This window comes from Artemia franciscana, chromosome 15 (genome assembly GCF_032884065.1).
Source record: "Artemia franciscana chromosome 15, ASM3288406v1, whole genome shotgun sequence".
NCBI classification, from domain to species: domain Eukaryota; kingdom Metazoa; phylum Arthropoda; class Branchiopoda; order Anostraca; family Artemiidae; genus Artemia; species Artemia franciscana.
In genome coordinates, this window is record NC_088877.1 from 10,395,862 (window position 1) to 10,415,038 (window position 19,177).

At 33.6% G+C, this 19,177-nt stretch overlaps 1 protein-coding gene across 1 annotated transcript in view; it reads right to left on the reverse strand.

The window, feature by feature from the left end:
- The window catches only part of LOC136036637 (protein diaphanous-like), a 170,197-nt gene that overhangs the window by 76,187 nt on the left and 74,833 nt on the right, over positions 1-19,177 (reverse strand). Inside the window, exons 11-12 of the mRNA XM_065718937.1 lie at positions 10,989-11,168; positions 1,433-1,666 (exon numbers count right to left, since the gene is read on the reverse strand). Of these exons, the coding sequence (XP_065575009.1) occupies positions 1,433-1,666; positions 10,989-11,168 (414 nt within the window). The remainder of the gene's footprint in view (positions 1-1,432; positions 1,667-10,988; positions 11,169-19,177) is intronic.

Here is a 19,177-nt window from a genome sequence, read left to right on the forward strand (position 1 = left end):
AGGCCCCGGGTGTCGGGTTGACATCCTCAAACGCATAATTACTGAAACTTTCAACAATGCTGAAAAAAGGTGTCTCAAAACTTTGTTACTATGTTTGTTTCGGGATAAAATGGGCGTGGGAAGGAGAGCTGATTACTCTCATGTCATGTTGAATCTTAAAAAGCACACTATAACTTCAAATTTCAAATCAAATGAACTATGAAGTTTATACTACCAGCCATTCCATTAAAAACCTTATAAGACCAAAGAATATAACTTATAGCCCTTGCTCCAGGCCTCTGGGCGGTTGTGTCAAACCCTGGATGCATTGTTACATGTTCTTTAAACTATTCTGAACAAAAAAGCTATCTCATAATTTCAATCAGAAGCGTTGTGTGAAAAGAACGGTAGTTGGGAGGGGGGAGGCTAGTAACTCCCTATTACTTTTGACTCTTAAACGGGAACTAAAACTCTTAATAAGGGCACTATAACTACCAAGTTCAAATTAAATGATCCCAATCTGAAGTTTATACGACCACCCATTCCATTAAGACGATATATACCCTGGGGCATAACTTACAACCCTTGCTCCAGGGATCAAAGGGGCTGTATCAACACTAAAGGCATTGTTATATGTTCTTTAAACTATTTTGAATAAAATGGCTATCTCAAAACTTCAATCAAATGGGTTTGGTGAAAAGAGGGGTAGTCGGGAGGGGGGGGGGGGCTAGTTGAGCTTGATCACTTTTGATTCATAAAAGAGAAATAGAACTTCCAGTTTTCAACAGAATGAGCCTCCTATAAAGACTATACAACCATCCCTTCCGTAAAAACCTTTAATGCCACCGGGGCATAATTTACAACCGCTGTCCCCCGGCTATGGGCGTTTGATTCAATCCCATTAGCCTTGTTATATGGTCTTTAGAATTTTTTGAATAGAATAACTATCTCAAAATTTCTATTGGATGCATTTCGAAAATATGGCTTGTGGGGGGGGGGGGGTAAAGGGTATAGAAAGGGCACTAGCCCCTTCAATTTTCAATCAAATGAGCCCTTTTCGAAGTTTCTACGACAACTCCTTCTGTACAAAGTGCCCTGGCCTAAAAAAATAAAAACAAAAAATAACACTTTGTGCCATCATCTTTCTTCACTTATGCAGTGCTATTGCGCTGCCTATGGTAATACAAGGCCTATGATAAACACTGACAGAAAAAATAAAAAAATAAAATAAACTGTTGATTTTTGAAATAGAATCAAGTTGCCATTAAGTTAGGTGACACGGAAATATAAAAATAAAATCAATAATAATAAAAAAAAATAACCAACAAATTTAAAAGTAGCTAACCCTAGTCTGAACAGCCAGAATTTGGCAATAGTTTAACCTAAATATTGGTTACCTAAATGTTTTTTAAGGTTACCTAATAGTTTGACCTAAATATTGGCTATTACTTACTGTCACAGCGAACTGTTCAGCCTCCGCCAAAGTGTCATACTGCTCTTTATATTCATCTAATTTTTTCAGTTGTTCCGGCGTTGGCATATACTGTATAAGTTGCTGTAAAACTGTTTCTGTCAAAACTTCTTCGTTACATTGTAAAATAGCAGTCTTTACATCTTCATAGCTCATATATTTCAAAGATCCGTTTAATAATATCAGTAGGTTTTGAGCAGCTTTTCCATCAAGCACCTATAAAATCCAGTAATGATTATGGAATGACATGCTGCTACCTAGGAGAGGGGTGGTTGGGGGTTGAGGTATGTAAATAAGAATTATCTAACTGAAATTTTTAAATGAAAGCCTTTTGCATGTTCTTACCAATGGGAAATGGTAGTGTTAGACATAGTCAGGTTCAAACTATTTTTCTGGGAAAAGTGACAAAAGGAGACAATAAGTACTTTATAAAAATAAGTTTTTAATGTGATTTCAACAGAAAAAGCTTAAAATGGGGATCATTCTAAGGGATCTATGCTTTAAAATTGTTGTTTTGCAAGTTTTGGCTAATGAAAACAGGTTCAAACCGGTTTAAAAATTGCTCTTCTTCAAGTTTTGGCTAATAATTCAGGTTCAAAACAGTTTAAAATTGCTGTTCTTCAAGTTTTGGCTAATAATTCAGGTTCAAACCAGTTTAAAAATTGCTGTTCTTCAAGTTTTTGGCTAATAATTCAGGTTCAAACCAGTTTAAAAATTGCTGTTCTTCAAATTTTGGCTAATAAAAACATGTTTAAACCGGTTTAAAAATTGTTGTTTTGCACATTGTGGCTAATTAAAAATGGGTTTGAAAAGGATAACTTATAAACTTGTACAGACATATAAAGAAAAAACTGTACATCTCGACTGCTTTTACTGCTTCCAATTTTCTGCTCCATTTTTTCAAGAAAACGGATAGTTTCTCATCAGTCAATTATGAAGTCAAGTGTTGATTATTAAATATCATATTACCATACGATTGGAGGGGGAAGGAGACAAACAGAATCCATCTGACATTATTTGGATTAAAAGGACTATATATTTAAACGTATTAGGACACTCTTACAAAAATCCATAGAATCTCTCTTAGAGTTAACCGTCATAAATTATAATTATGACAAAAAACAAGCCAAATAACTGTAATAAAATTTACCAAAATAGCAATTTATGAATTAGAAAGATTTCAACCATTTACTGGCACGAGTTTTTAACACAAAACGGTTACACCAAATTTTTCTCAGATTTTAACCCCCCCCCCAAAAAAAATGTTTTGCTTATAGGCTTATGGTATAGTTAAAAAATTATATCAAGTTCCTCATCGCGATAAATGGCTATGTTCGGTTAAGCCTGAAGTACAAAACTTGAACGCGTAATTTACATTTTTAGATCAAGCACTAATAAAATTTGAATAGATTGATATTTTGTAGTCTTGCTGATGAGCTGTATGTTAAATTTTTCAAACCAAATCGATTGGTCTTACGTCCCCTTGCAACGCACGGTATTCATGAACCAATGAAACAGCCAATGAAGTGCATCAGTGTAATTGAAACTTCGAAGTACATACAAAATGGCGTCTTATATGGAAAATATAGGAAATTATAAAAAAATTATGGTAATTTGGATTTTTTTATGCAAACCAACTTGGAGAATCTTTCACCCCTTCGATATACTTGCCTCACCACACTTACCATTCCTAATAGCCCGCAAATAATTGGTATTTTGTAGTGTCAGTTTTTTCGAGAATAAACAGAATCACATTTTCTCTGCATTACATTCGTCTTTGCTTAGTTTAATAGGCAAGAGATCCCTGGTTTGCCTATCGTTTATACGTGGTCCTTTACTGGGTTGCAACGCGTACCCCAAATATGATATCAATTTGGCGCTGTTTCACGCAGTCTTGCGGCCGCAACAAACGCATCAAAGCGCTAAAACACGTAAGACTAGTAAACAGGCGAGCGGTTATTCCCGTCTTACCTTTGGTATGGCTTTTTGGAATGGAGCAATTCACAATAAAATTATTTTTTTTTTCTAATCCAAAAAAAGATTATAAAGTTTATTCTGATAAGTTTAGAAAAAATTTTGAGGCAAAATGTGACAATATTGTGGCGGAAAAACTTCTCGTCTTTTGTGCACCGGTTTATTAAGTAGTATTTTTCTATTTATTTATTTTTTAAGTGAGGCTTTCACAAATTAACCTGATCAAGTCCGATTTTCTAAATTTGGAGGTTTTAGCATAGAAGTACTTGAGTGACTCCAAATTTGAAAAGTTAGATAAGTCACCATTTAATTTCACTTTACCTCCACAAGTCAACGTTTACCTCTGTATCTCGAAGTTTTTTTGGTCAACGGACTTCTGTTAGTCGAAAACCCGGTAGGCAGGCTGCAACGCGTAGATTTTGATAGGCATTAATTTTGTTTAGCATTTTGTATCAGATTATGTTAATGTTCAGGTGTCTATTTCCTGGCAAACTAAATTTATCATTGACATTTGAAAGTCAAGTTCATAATACACTAATAAAGTAAACTTCGTAGTGGCTGTAGGGAGTAAATTTAACAATTTTCTTCTTTAACTCGAATTTTTATTTGGCTTACCTTTATAGCTCGAACTATACGTAACTCGAAAAAAATCGTGGTGCCGTGAATTCGAGATAGCAAGAGTCAACTGTAAAACCAAAAAACCACATAGCCCTTCTTGCCATCTGTCAGTAAATACTTTTTAAGGAGCTGATTTGACGAAATAACCCTAAAATACCCTTAGTAACATTCTCAACACTCAAGCGTATAGAGAACACAAAGCCCATCAAAACCTAAACCTGTTATAAATCTTCGCAAATAATTTCTGAGACCATACTGGCTAATCATGATAAAACATAAAAACACAAGTCTAAATGGCATTCCACAGTTTCATCTTACGTAAAGCACTCTTAAAGGCTAATTGCTTTCCAGGTAATAAGGGGGGCAATAACGGAGTTGTTGTCAAATTATTCCCATTAAATTATGTCTATTATTCCCCGCGTTAAAGGTCTCATGCAAGTTTTCAGGGAGGCAGTTGAGATAAAAAAGCACATTCACCGAAAGGTAGCTTTCAATAGAGAGACTAGAGAAACTTTTATAAGTCCCATTCATGGCGAAATTATTAATTCTGATCGTTTTTATATACATTCAAAAAATTATGTTGTGCAATCAAATTGAATCTCTGATAATCTACCTGGATCTACCATAATCTACCATAATCTACCTGGAAAGTGATTAGTCTTTAAGAGTGCTTTACGTAAGATGAAACTGTGAAATGCCATTGGACTTGTGTTTTTTATTCAGTTACCCTTTCACCGTTACTCAGAAAGTGTGATCCTATTCAAGTTTTGTGTTTTGTTTTAAGGTTTGATTTTTAGTATTTTATCAGTTTTATTCTGCACCGAGGACGGTCAAGCGGAGGTCTTGACCGAAATACTAAAATAATTTTTCATGATTTTTCATTTTTTTCGGTCTTGACCGAAATACTAACATAATTTTTCATTCATTTTTCATTTTTTTCGGTCTTGACCGAAATACTAAAACATAATTTTTCATCATTTTTCATTTTTTTCGGTCTTGACCGAAATACTAACATAAGTTTTCATTCATTTTTCATTTTTTTCGGTCTAGACCGAAATACTAACATAATTTTTCATTCATTTTTCATTTTTTTCGGTCTTGACCGAAATACTAACATAATTTTTCATAATTTTTCATTTTTTTCGGTCTTGACCGAAATACTAACATAATTTTTGATAATTTTTCACCGGCTGTTTATTGTCCTCGTTTTCTTCGCGATTTTATGCTTTGTTGCTTTACTGCAAACATATCGCATAAAGCGATTTTTTTTATTTACCTTTCTTTTTCAATTTTTTTTTTTACTCGGAGAAACAGCCAACGCGAGCTAAAAGAGTTAATATTGTCATCTAAATAATAAAAAATTTGATGACCGTTTGGTGGTTTTGATTGGAAGACAGCCTTTGACCTCTAAATCTCCACCAGATTTTGAAAAATGCCTGAAGTATTTTCAACGAGAAATTCATATTTTGGTGTTTCCAATGAAAAATTGAAAAACAGGACCAACATTGCTAGTATTGATTCATAGAATGCACTTTCCCTTCCCCCGTACATTTTTGTGAATCGACACCACTTTGACAGCTTTAAAAACCTCGACGGGTTGTTAAAAATGAATATATGAAAACCAAACTTAACATTTTTGATAACATTTCAATTTAGCAGCGTGGTAATGGTGGCCAAACCCTGATTCAATCAACATCTTTTACTCAGGTAAAAAAAAAAAAAGTTTCGATGACTTTTCTTTGTTATTTAGAACTTTTAAACTAAGGCTCTTTCCTCCATTACACAAAGCAGAAATGAAAGTCTTGCTTTGAAAATGTAATTTTATTGCTTTTTCTCAAGAAACTGACAATGAGATCCCTTGCTACAACCCAGGTCAGTTTCACCTCCATTTGATCTTCCCTTGAGGCTAATTTCCCCAAACTTTCCTCAAATTTCACATACTCTCATTATAGTCGGTGTTATTCAGACGAAGGCATTGATGTTAGACCACAAAATCCAATTTCCCAGTAAAACCTGATAAAGGCAAAGGTGATTTTTCCTTTTTACAAAATTACCCTCTTTGTAGACGTTTCATTAAATACAGACTTGTCTTCAGCTTATTACCATCTATATATGTTACCGTGAAAAAAAAAATTGGAAAATGTCGACAATCACCGGTGAGTTTCCGAAATTCCCTTTTTCTGCTTGAATTTAGTCAGTTTTACCAGTCACTGTCAGCTTTATGTAAGGTGAGATGGTGACGGGTTAGATTTTTGACCCATCAATGAAATTTATAACCTGATTTAACCTAACCCAACCTAACTTATCTTTAACTTTTACCATCATACCTTGCATAAGACTGACAAAGGAGACTGAATCAAAGCAGATAAAAAGGAATTCCGGACATTCACCAGTGAATGTCGACATTACCAGATTTCGATCTTTCACCAAAACATTTTATATATACATATTTATATGTATATATATATAAATATATATATATATATATATATATATATATATATATATATATATATATATATATATATATATATATATATATTACTCGTTAAGAGATATTTATATTTAGTTCAGTCCAGTCTGCATAAGCAAGTTTTAATTTCAAGAACTAAAAATAATAAAGTTCAATTTCTCACTGGAGACCAAATTTAGAAAATGCATAGTTAGCAATTTGATTTCATTTCACAAATAATAGTATTATTCTCTTCTGGAAAACCCTTTGATTAAAGCTATTATTCATTATATCAAAAGGAAAGGATAGTTCTAATTATATGAATCGGGAATTATTAAGGAAATTTAATGAGGTTCTGGGTAAAGATCAGACTGAAAATTTGAAGGAAAATTATGGGCTTTGGTTTGATTTTTTTTTGTAATTTAATTTTAGTGTAAACAGAAATTAATTAATATAAGTAACTTAATTAGAAGTTTCTTCCTGTCAAATTAACATAATAATTTACATTAATAATTTTTTGTTGGAAACGTGAATGTTGCTTAATTCTGTATTTTAAAATATTAAAAAAATTGTGAAAAAATTGTCATATAGTGAATATTTGCAGATTATATAACTTTCTATTAATTGAATTATTTGTATGTCATATTTGTATGGTAAATGCAATTTTGTTTTGTATATTAAAATACCTAATGAATTGATCCTTCAATTTAACTTAAAAAAACTTAAAAAAAAGTTAAAACATAACTTGAAAACTTAAAAGTACTTAAAACTTAACTTTAAAAATCTGAGTTTTGATTACATGGGGCTCAAGGAATGAAATTCAAAAAAAGATCGGAGTCTTCGTCTCGATTTCTCTTGTAGTTTCCTTAAATACGAGGTCTTAATACCGAGCACTTCTAATTTACAACGTTTTGTATTATGCAAACTATTTGTTGGAAAAGAGAATGTTGTTTTGTTTTGTATATTAGAATGATTAATTGCCTGGTCTTCGAAATTATTAAGGAATGTTAATGGACTCGTTCTTTTGGAAAGATTATACCAAAAATAAGAAAAAAACTAATAGCAATAGAAATCGTAGGTGAAAAAAAAAAAAAAAACAGAAAAAATAGTAAGTGAAAAAAATGGAAAAGCTATAAATAAAAGAAATAATTTAGAAAATCAAAGGCTATGAAGGAATCCCGTTTATCTCTTGTTAAGTTGCAATGCCAAAAATTTTCGGAAATTAGTATAAACATTAAGAAACCTCTGCGATTTTTTTCAAAATGTCTCAAACCAGAGAATTTATTAATCTGTAGAAAAATTGTAGTTTCCTTAAATACGAGGTCTTAATACCGAGCACTTCTAATTTACAACGTTTTGTATTATGCAAACTATTTGTTGGAAAAGAGAATGTTGTTTTGTTTTGTATATTAGAATGATTAATTGCCTGGTCTTCGAAATTATTAAGGAATGTTAATGGACTCGTTCTTTTGGAAAGATTATACCAAAAATAAGAAAAAAACTAATAGCAATAGAAATCATAGGTGAAAAAAAAAAAAAACAGAAAAAATAGTAAGTGAAAAAAATGGAAAAGCTATAAATAAAAGAAATAATTTAGAAAATCAAAGGCTATGAAGGAATCCCGTTTATCTCTTGTTAAGTTGCAATGCCAAAAATTTTCGGAAATTAGTATAAACATTAAGAAACCTCTGCGATTTTTTTCAAAATGTCTCAAACCAGAGAATTTATTAATCTGTAGAAAAATTGAATAAATTTTACGGGAAGCCCTTATAATTCCAGTTCAAAAGGCTTAAGTTAGACAGTCAAAATACCAATACGGCAATTCCGTTTCAGCATCGTTACAATTCAAACATTTAGTTCATTCAAAGCAGTATGCCCCCAAGAAACGAAACGAGGGACCAATAACTCCTTCCCAAGTCAACAGAAAGACTTTAAGCTGGCTTATGGCTCCATGCTGGCTTCCATTGCTTCTAACGGTAGTTCTTTGAAAAACCCATTTCCTATGGAGGCTGGCAGGGAGCCTCCTGCCACGAAATTTCCTGGCTGAACCCGAAACATCCCCCGACAATTCCCTCTTTTGTGCCAGTAAGCATAAAAATATAATCTTTTATGTTACACTTAGCATATTTCTCCAGTAAGAGGGGAGGAATCCCCTCGCTTCACCCATATTACAGGCTTTGTCCAAAATATATTCCTGGGAACGAAACGACATTAGAGATTAGATTATGAGCCCCTTTCTATTCTTCCTATATTTACCTGAAGTTTTACTGGAAATTAAAAAGGCAGTTTTGAGGCTTCAGACATACATCCCCCACCCCACCTAAAGATCTGCGGGGCCTCTCCATAATAGTCAAAGCACAATTATTCACTATCAGCCATTATCTTAAATAGCCTAAAAGAAAGTAATTTTATAAATGAAGTGTTCAAATAATTCTATACGACTATACGTATCTTTAGGAATGGATACATCACTGCCGGGGATTATGGCCTCTAAAACTGATAAACTCGACATACGGTTTTTCGATCATTCTAAATCAACGGATATCTCAGTATTTTCATCTGATAACCATCTAGTACTAATAGGGCCAAAGTTGTTGTTTGGCCCCACATATTCGTAGAATTGTTATTTTGCTTTGCCGCGATATCTTTTGCTGCTTGAAAAGGGCATTAGAGCTTTGAATTTTCGTTCGGATGGGCCCTCTCTCGATATTCTAGGAGCATTTATTCGATACGATCACTCCTGGGTGAAAAAAAAAATAAACATGCATCTGTGATTATTGTCACATATGCATGATTATTGATGGAAACCTCCATCATAGTCTTGTTTCATAAGCTGAGTTTGACAGTGAGATTTTCACCGAGACCATTCCCCTTTTGGGGATATTCCACCCCTTCCTCGAAAATTGGACAAATTTTCTTAGGGTCATAACATTTGGGGACAAACTTTAATCTGAATCAATTTCACATTTTTCAAGTCACTGTAGAAAGCCAATTCTTTCGATGATATATTGTTATCAAAACTCCTTTGTTTAGACTTTTAGTTATAATTTGCGCTAGTCTCTCCTTACTTACGGTTTGTTATCATGAAATATTTTGTATAAAATATATAACCCTTAGAGAGAAGTTCAAAGGCGAGGTGATTTAGCTTATTTTCGTTATCCGAAAATTTGTACCTTTACGAATAATTATATCCGGGGACTGATTAAGGAAAGCCTCTTGGAAAGGGCCAAACTAAACAAAACCACCTATGACAAAGCCTTGATACAGGATTGTAAGGTCATAATTATAAAATCATTATAATATATCAAAGGTATATTGTAGAACCACATTACCCTAGTTTTAGCTTTTTCACAAGAAGGGGAGAGCTGAATTCCGAGGGGGGAGGGGAACACCGGACACCGTTTTTATGTCTGAAACTCGCTTCAACGAGCGAAACTCATTCCCCTGGCATAATGTCATGTCCCTTAATTAAATTGGATAATAATTAATTTATTTGCCAATCATTAATAAGTCAAAATCAAAGATTCCAATTAAGACCACAAAACACCCAAAAAGTAAAACTTGACCAATTATGTTGCACAAGCTGATCTATGGTCTTTGGTCTTTCTTGCTTATTTGATTTTGTTTATTTATCTACTTTTATTATTGTCTAAATAGCTGTTCAAATTTTTTTGGGAAGGGGGGGGGATTTCCTGATATAATATAGAATAAGCCCTAGCACCTCTTTCATAAGATGCTGGTGCACCCTACAACCTTTAATGGAAATCTCTGGAAATTTTGAATGCTTAGTTCGTACATGGAAAACATTTTCCTTGATTTTTTGGGAGAAAAGGAGGGAGTATCCTATACAAAAGATACACATTTGAAAGAGATTTCAAAAAATCTTGTAAAATTTAAAAGCAGCATTTTTCTCACCATTTTTCATCTGATAATGATTGATTCGAATTCCGGGACATTCGGTGCTTTATAGTCTAAGTGAAAGATAACCCTTATCTAAAAATTTTACTAAACTGAAGAAATGATTTTGAGAATTCATTTTCTGGGGGTAAGAAGAGAGCGCTTAAACAGCCGACACTAGCTGCCAACATGGCCTATAAAAGCGTAATCCTAAAAACAATCTGACCATGCCTTAAGTTATTTGACTTCTGAGTTTTTATTTTAATTTCATACCTTGAGTTCTTTTGCTTAAGTTCAGTACTTTGAGTTCTTTCACTATAAAAGCAAAATCATAAAAAAAAAAATCTGACCCATACCTTAAGTTCTTTGACTTCTGAGTTTTCATTTTAAGTTCATACCTTGAGTCTTTACTTAAGTTCAATACTTTGAGTTCTTTCACTATGAAAGCGAAATTCTAAAAACAATCTGGCCCATACCTTAATTTCTTTTACTTTAAGTTTATATTAGAAGTTCATACCATAACTTCTTTTACTTAAGTTCCATACTTTGAGTTCCTTCACTATAAAAGCGAAATCCTAAAAACAATCTGATTCATACCTTAAGTTCTTTTACTTTTTTTCCAGAGGTTTTTTCTCCATTTTCATCAGATTTTGCTTTCTTTGCCGGTGGTTTGGTTGAAAATCGCGATGTCAAACTTTCAATTACATCAGGGGATACTAACTTGTCTTCCTCCAGCTTTGTCCAGAAAGATTTTTCAGATAATTTTTGCGGTGCAATCTAAAAAATCAACAAAGCAAGTTAGCTGCTTTTTATATTATAAAAGTACAATATATATATATATATATATATTATAATATTTATTATTATTATTAATTCGAAAATCTGTCATACAAATAAAAAAAAAAAACTAAACACAAACAAATACAGAGCACGCCAAACACTTCCAAAATCACTGTAGTAGGATAGGAGATCAATAATGTATATAATATACAATTTATAACAGTGTATTATATAATTTATTATATTACAATACATCATATATATTATAATTTTATCTGATACATTTGGGGAAAAACGGCATGGGGCTAGTTGTAATATTAGATAATACTTTTATATTATATAAACACTTCTTTCATGACACCTCCTTAAACAACAATCTTATAGAACATATCACATTCCTATTAATTCTCTTCTACTCACCCAAACCTACACATGTAAATAGATAAGAGACAAGGAAACTAGAAATATTATTGACACAAAAATTTAAGAACTTGGATTTTCAATACTAACACTATTTTCTACACTTTTTATTCACTACCTTGATCAACGCTTCTATATTTTTCCCTTCTCCAAAATCAAGTCGACCCACCAAAATTCAAGCAAACTGAAGTTGACGTTTTCCTCTTCCCCAAAATCAGCTCGACCCACCAAAATTCAAGCAAACTGAAGTTGATGTTTTCCTCTTCCCCAAAATCAAGTCGACCCACCAAAATTCAAGCAAACTGAAGTTGACGTTTTTCTCTTCCCCAAAATCAACTCGACCCACCAAAATTCAAGCAAACTGAACTTGATGTTTTCTTCTTCCCTAAAATCAACTCGACCCACCGAAATTCAAGCAAACTGAAGTTGACGTTTTCCTCTTCTCAAAACCAACTCGACCAACCGAATTCAAGCAAAGTGAAGTAGACGTTTTCCTCTTCCCGAAAATCAACTCAACCCACCGAAATTCAAGCAAACTGAAGTTGACACATTCGGCACCCTTTCGCTTACAGATGGAATTATAGAACCTTTCACACTGAGTCACAAGATGTTCTTAGTTTTTGAAGAGGCTCGTTCATGCCTTCTAGTTAAGGTTATTATTCCGCATCATGTGATTATTTCAAATCAATGGTGCTGCATCTCAAAAATTCAAAGACCTTACATATATTCGATGATCCAAGTAAAATTAGCCCTACACGGTAAAGGTGCAGAATTGAGTCTCTTTAGAAAGAGGCATATTGGAACAAAAAGAAACACAGTTTTCAGGTTGCTGGGGAAATTGTCAAAAACGCAAACCAAACCATAGGAAAAAAACCCATAAAATTAGAAATCTAAAAATGTCTTTATTTTTTTTTAATCAAAATAAGTTTTTATTTCACATAAAATAAACAAACACAAATAATTTAATAAAGTCAACAGGAAGATGAGCTCAAAAAGAAGGCTATCTATTGTTACCATCATTTCATATCCACTAAAAATAACGTTAAAAAAATGAAAAAAAAGATAAACCAAAAACATCATAACTTGGAGAACTAGAGGGATGAAGGAGGCTACCCCCCATGACAGAATCCTAATAAAAAAATTAAAAAAGGAAAATCTTTAATAAAATATAATAAACCAGTCGTAAAAGATTAATAATATATTCTACTAATTTTTTCTTTAAAGGTGATCGGGTATAAAGATTTTTGAATTTAGTATTGAATTTAAGCTAGCATAACTTTTGAAGGGACCCAATTCTAGACCATTACCGCAGTACACGTATCATAATAAAGTGCTAAGTTGTAAAAGGTGGCGTAATTTCGTTAAAAATCTGGAGGGGGGCCGAACTGGAGCCAATTTTCCCAAATCAAGTGAAAATGAGAGTAAAACTGAAAAATGGCCATGTAGTACCTTAAAAGCAAAGATATCTTGAGCCTGTATTTTGCGTCCATAGTAAAAAGCTTCCCTCCTTCACTGACTGAGGTCAAACTATTAATTCCCCCACCTCTTTCCCTCAAATTTCCCCTTTCGATGTTATAAACAAGAGCTAAGAACTCATATGGCACTTGTGACGAAGTCGGAAGAGCTAAGAGCCAAGAGTTCATATGGCATGAGCCCTAGCAAAGTTCTAAGAATCAACAGATTTATTTAAAAGGATAATCAGAGGCTTAATGCCGGTCGGGATTTAAAATAAGAGCTCTGAGACATGAGGTCCTTCTAAATATCAAAGTTCATGAAGATCCGATCACCCACTCGTAAGTTAAAAATACCTAATTTTTCCTAATTTTTCCTCTCCCTTCAACCCCCCAGATGGTCGAATCAGGGAAAACGACTTTATCAAGTCAATTTGTGCAGGTCCTTGACACGCCTACCAATTTTCATCGTCCTAGCACGTCCAGAAGCGCCGAACTCGCCGAAGCACTGGATCCCCCCTAACTCCCTCAAAGAGAGCGGATCCAGTTCGATTACGTCAATCACGTATCTACGACATTTGCTTATTCTACCCACCAAGTTTCATCCTGATCTCTCCACTCTAAGCGTTTTCCAAGATTTCCAGTTTCCCCCTCCAACTCCCCCCAATGTCACCGAATCCAGTCAGGATTTAAAATAAGATCTCTGAGACACGATATCCTTCTAAATATCAAATTTTATTAAAATCCGACCTACCATTCGTAAGTTAAAAATACCTCATTTTTCTAATTTTTCCAAATTAACCGCCCCCCGCTCTCCCCATATGGTCGAATCGGGGAAACGACTATTTATATTCTAATCTGGTCTGGTCCCTGATACCCCTGCCAAATTTCATCCGCCTAGTTTATCTGTAAGTGACTAAACTAGCAAAACCGGGACCGACAGACAGACAGACCGACTGAATTTGCGATCGCTATATGTCGCTTGGTAAATACCAAGTGCCATAATAAAATCCGAAAGCTAAAAAAATCAAGTACTTGCCCCTTGGACATCCCAGTTGACTTGATTAAGGCGTTTTCAGAAACAATTGCTGGACCTTTATCTGATATTTTTAACCGAATTAAAAAATCCGTTAAATTACCAAGTTGCTAGAAACTAGGTTTTATAACACCTGTCTCAAAGAAATCTTCCAATCTGACTTTAACCAACATGCGTCCTATCACACTCACTCCAGTTTTTTCAAAACTTCACGGAGGGTTCCTTTGTCACTGGTTTAAAGTTAAAACTTGTCCACACATTGACGTCCGACAGTTTGGTAATTTAAGAAAAACCTCCACCACCTTGTGCATTTGGTTCATACCATCATAAGTGAATTAGAGAAACCAAATGTTCGGCTAAACTTGGTTTTAGTCGATTTCAAAAAAGCGTTTGACTTAGTTGATCATAATATCCTAATTCGTTTGCTACAAGATAACTCTGAAATTGACCCTATATTAATAAATATTGTTATATCGTTCCTTCCAAACAGATCACAAGTCTTGAAATACAAACTATTTACTCTAATCCCGTCCCTATTTACTGTGGAACACCTCAAAGAACCTTATTGGGACCACTCTTATTTCTTGTCATGATTATAGATATTAGCAAGGAATTCTCCCAAAGATGGAAATATGTGAATGACTTGTCGGTACTTGAAGTACGTCATAGGAATATTGAAAGTGACCCTGTCGAAATCCTAACACAATGTCCGGATGAATCTAAGAATCTCCCACCTTAAAGCTGCAAGTATTACCTTAGAAGAAAGGAGGAAAAAATTCCTTGCGTTTCACTAAATCAGTCATTTCCAATCCCCGTACTGAGGACTTACTCCCTGAATTTCACAATCTCATTAGACCCCGACTCCCCTGTCAGCCTTTAGCAATCCCAACTTATTGTCCGATCCATGCTGTTACAGACAGGTTTCGTAAAAGTGTTATTCTCTTTATTCTGGAGCACCTTAATAATCATTCGTGATTGTGTCCTTACCAAAATCAACTCCTTCATCTCTCTTCCTGTTGATGGCGTATCGCCACAAAATGTTCCCCTTCTCGTCTACCGCCGTTTTTGTTTTTGTTTATTTGTAATGTTTTGTAATTTACCTCTTCAGCACTTGTCAAACTTCCTGATTAGCCTTTATCTTTGACGATTTTGCCTTTTTAATTTCAACCTTTTTGATTTAACGTGTTAACTGCTTATTTGACTTAATGTAACGTGCGTTAAGTTGACTTTATGTACTAATTTGAAATTTTGTTTTCTTTACTTTTGCGCGAAAAATAAAGCGGATTCGGCTCTTAGAGCTTATGATAGCCTTTTGAAAATAAATATTATCTTATCATATATGCTAAAGAAAATTGACCCGTTTCGGTGGATGCTTGAACTATACAAGCTTATCCTAGTTTTGATAAGCTTTTTGGAGAAAATAAGTTTCAGTTGGGGGGGGGAGCAAACTGGGGTCTGGGGGGACAGCTGCCTCCCCTGTACCATAGAGAATCATATCCCCGGTTATAATCATGCAAAACAGAAACTTAAATTCTGAAGACAAAACTTTGCAAACAGTATATGGTCAATATTAAACTTAAGGTTGCACCTGACATTTTCAAACTTATGAGATGATTACCAAAACAGTTTCCTATGCTGTTCTTAAAGAGAGGATTAGTGGTAAATTAGGAAGATTAAAGTTTCATTGAACCTTAGCCCTGCTGATACTTCTTTCGGGAACAGCTCAGCTAGTGAATTTTCGGAAACATAACAGAAACCAAGCTGGAATCTAAGAAGATTGAAGGATCACTCTTGATTTTAAGAGGCCTTTTCCAAGAAATTCATTTTAAGAAATATTAATTTTTTATACAAGTAGAAATGAAGAAAGGGGGAAAAAGAGAGACAGGCAGGAAAACAGAAAAATTCTGCGTTTGGAATATATGATTGAGTTTAGGTGAAGTTGACGTTCTTTGTACATTTAAATAAGTGCTTATGTTTCCAGAAGTATTGCATTAGAGGAGCCGTTTAAGTCCTCTATAGACTGTTGGAATTTTTGAATTAATTTAGTGTTTTAATTTTTTCTGATTAGAGTACTTTTAATGAAAAAAAAATCGGAATTATCATGATCCATTACCATAGACCATGACCCAGAACATATTCCTCATTATCCTAAAAAAATAAGATGAGCTTTGGGTGAATTCAAAAAGAAAAAACGTATCTCATATAAACGCAAAAATTAAATCATACAACAGCAATATTTAAAAATCCCCCCCTCCACCCAAAATAGCCAAATAAGACGAAAAATTCTAAGACAGAATATTCAAATGGTTGGATACTTCAAAATAACTATAACAGAGCATTGAGTACCTTTTAAGAAAAAAAAAATCTCTAGCACAAGAATCTTTGACAACTCTGCCAATTAAAGATTTCAAGTATTTGTGTGCAATTAAAGGCTACCTTTCTAATTTAATTTTTCGTTTTTACCAAAACTGGAAGCCTTTGTAATACAGACTCCCTAATTTCAGTAATCCACACTGCTCATAATTATGTTAAAGGTACACACACGTACGTAAGGAAAGGACCTCTGGCCTGCATGCTTGAAATCTAAAGATTCATGTGATTAGTTGAAACATTTTTTACTTAACCCCCCTCCCCTAAAAAACGAAGAAAAGAAGAAAAAAGAAAGATTAGTATAGAACGCCAAATATCTGCTTACTCACAAATATTGGTTAAATGAATGAAACCTTCTGGAATGGATCTAAAACCCAAAATAGAACTCAAGATCTTGTCTATAAGATCATACCTACAGCCCATACCTTCCTATAAGGACGGAAAGGCTCTTGGAAAACTTCGTACCAATCTGACTTGTATAATGAAAAAAAAAGCACGGGCTACTGTCTCCCACTCCCGGACTGTAAGCCCCGACTGTGTCATGCATAGCATAAATAAGATTGTTGAGTTTCCGACACATCAGTTATTTATATAATATAATGTCTGTTGGAAGGCCCCAAAAACGAAAATCTACAGTTGCAGTTACTATAAATGATGATTCTTTGGAACCAGCACCTGAACTATCAAACGTGATAATCTGTGAAAATCGACAAACTAGACCATCAATCGCAACAACACCAATACGAGAAGCTAAAGCAAAGGCCATTGCTAAATTGTCTGAAGTAATCAAAATCCAAAAACACGTGAAAAATAGGAAGTGAGCGTGTCAAAAATGAAAATGAAGACACGTGCAGTTAGAAAGCATGCGACACTGAGCATGTGAGCAAGTCAAACATGAAAATGAAGAGCAGAGGCATATATGGTTAGAAGACATATTACACCGAACATGGGAGTGAGTCAATGAAAATCAACCTGGACAGCAATAATCGAAACGTCAAAATTGAAAATGATAGCAATGATGATTGGGTTTGGGAGTTTGACACGGATAACTGTCGTCATTGCCTATCATACTTTTGTTAAAAAACAAAGGTTCGGTAATATATATATATATCATACAATGTTGGAAGACAAATCGAGGTAAAACGAAACAAGCAAATTGAAAATAATTGCGATAATGATAAGTTTTGGATTTTGTCATGGATAATTTTATCAATGTCTACCATACCTTTGAAAATCAGAACTTGGACTAGATAAATCGTGAAAAGACACTTTTGTCCCACCTGAACAATTAAAAGAAAAAAGGTTCGGCGGTCTATCTTTTATAATGACCAAAGAAAAGCCAAGGCAAAAGAAGAGGAATTTGTCCCACCACCTGAGCAGTAATCATCAATACCAACCATACCTTTGAAAATCAAAAACCTGTAGCCTACTAGATAAATCGTTGGAAGAAAAAGAAGTTTTTGTCTCACCACCTGATCAATTAAAAGAAACAAAGGTTCGGCAACATCTCTTTCATAATGATAAAAGACAAGCCGAGGCAAAAGTTAAAGGTCCAATAAAAAAAAAGTCCAATAAATCCACAAGTCCAATAAAATCAATAAAAAGTTGATGACATCAAGAAAAAGCTCAAATTTTCTGCGTTTAGAAGACAAGCGACAGAGACGGGCCATTTATAGAAGCCTGCCACGTGCTGGGGCCCAACGGGAAAGCCACCGGACTCCGGTGGCTTATATATATATATATATATATATATATATATATATATATATATATATATATATATATATATATATATATATATATATATATAGACATATATTCACCTTTCATTATTTTCTTGGTTTCCTTCCTATATATTTAATGTTTATTTTACATATATATATAATATATATATATATATATATATATATATATATATATATATATATATATATATATATATATATATATATATATATATATATATATATACATATATATATATATTCAATCATCCTGGAATATTCCAAGCCATCCTTCGATTTGTCTTTTCAATAATTTTACCTAATTAAAACTCATATCCTTGACGATCATCATAGCATGCTAATGTATTAGGAAATGGAATTCTTAGATAGACTAAAAGGAATTACGTCAATCACGAACGGGGGCGGTAAAAAAGGGAATGGAATAGGTTAAGCTAGGAAATTTATGGGTCGTATTAAATTAATCTGAGATCTAAAGACGAATATCAAATTTGCAGAAGGGCTCGATATTTTGCTTAAATTATCATTTCTAAGATAAAGCTCCATTTCTATTAAAAAAAAACAAAAAAAAAGAAAAAAAGATAGATAGAAGAATTTGGAAGTTTTACCATTAATATCTAGAGACATTCGAATGTCAATTAAGCCGTTTATCTGTTTTTCTTTTTATGGCTGAAGGCAAACCTTTCTAAGGAAACAACATCTATATCAAGGCGAAAGTGACCAAAAACTGTTTTGATTTTTCCACAAGCATCTAGACAGAAATATATTTTGGAGGAGGTAAACAGCCGGATTAATTGAAAACAAAAACACAACTAAAAAACAAGGAAACATGGGTATTATAAAAATTTCAGATATTTGGGGGGGGGGTTCAAGAACCAATCACCTCTTCCCTACTAAGTACGTTTCTATTTTCTATACCTTCGTACCTAAATTAGGAATACACTACAGTATATGATATAACTCAGAGAAAGACACCTAAAAACAATA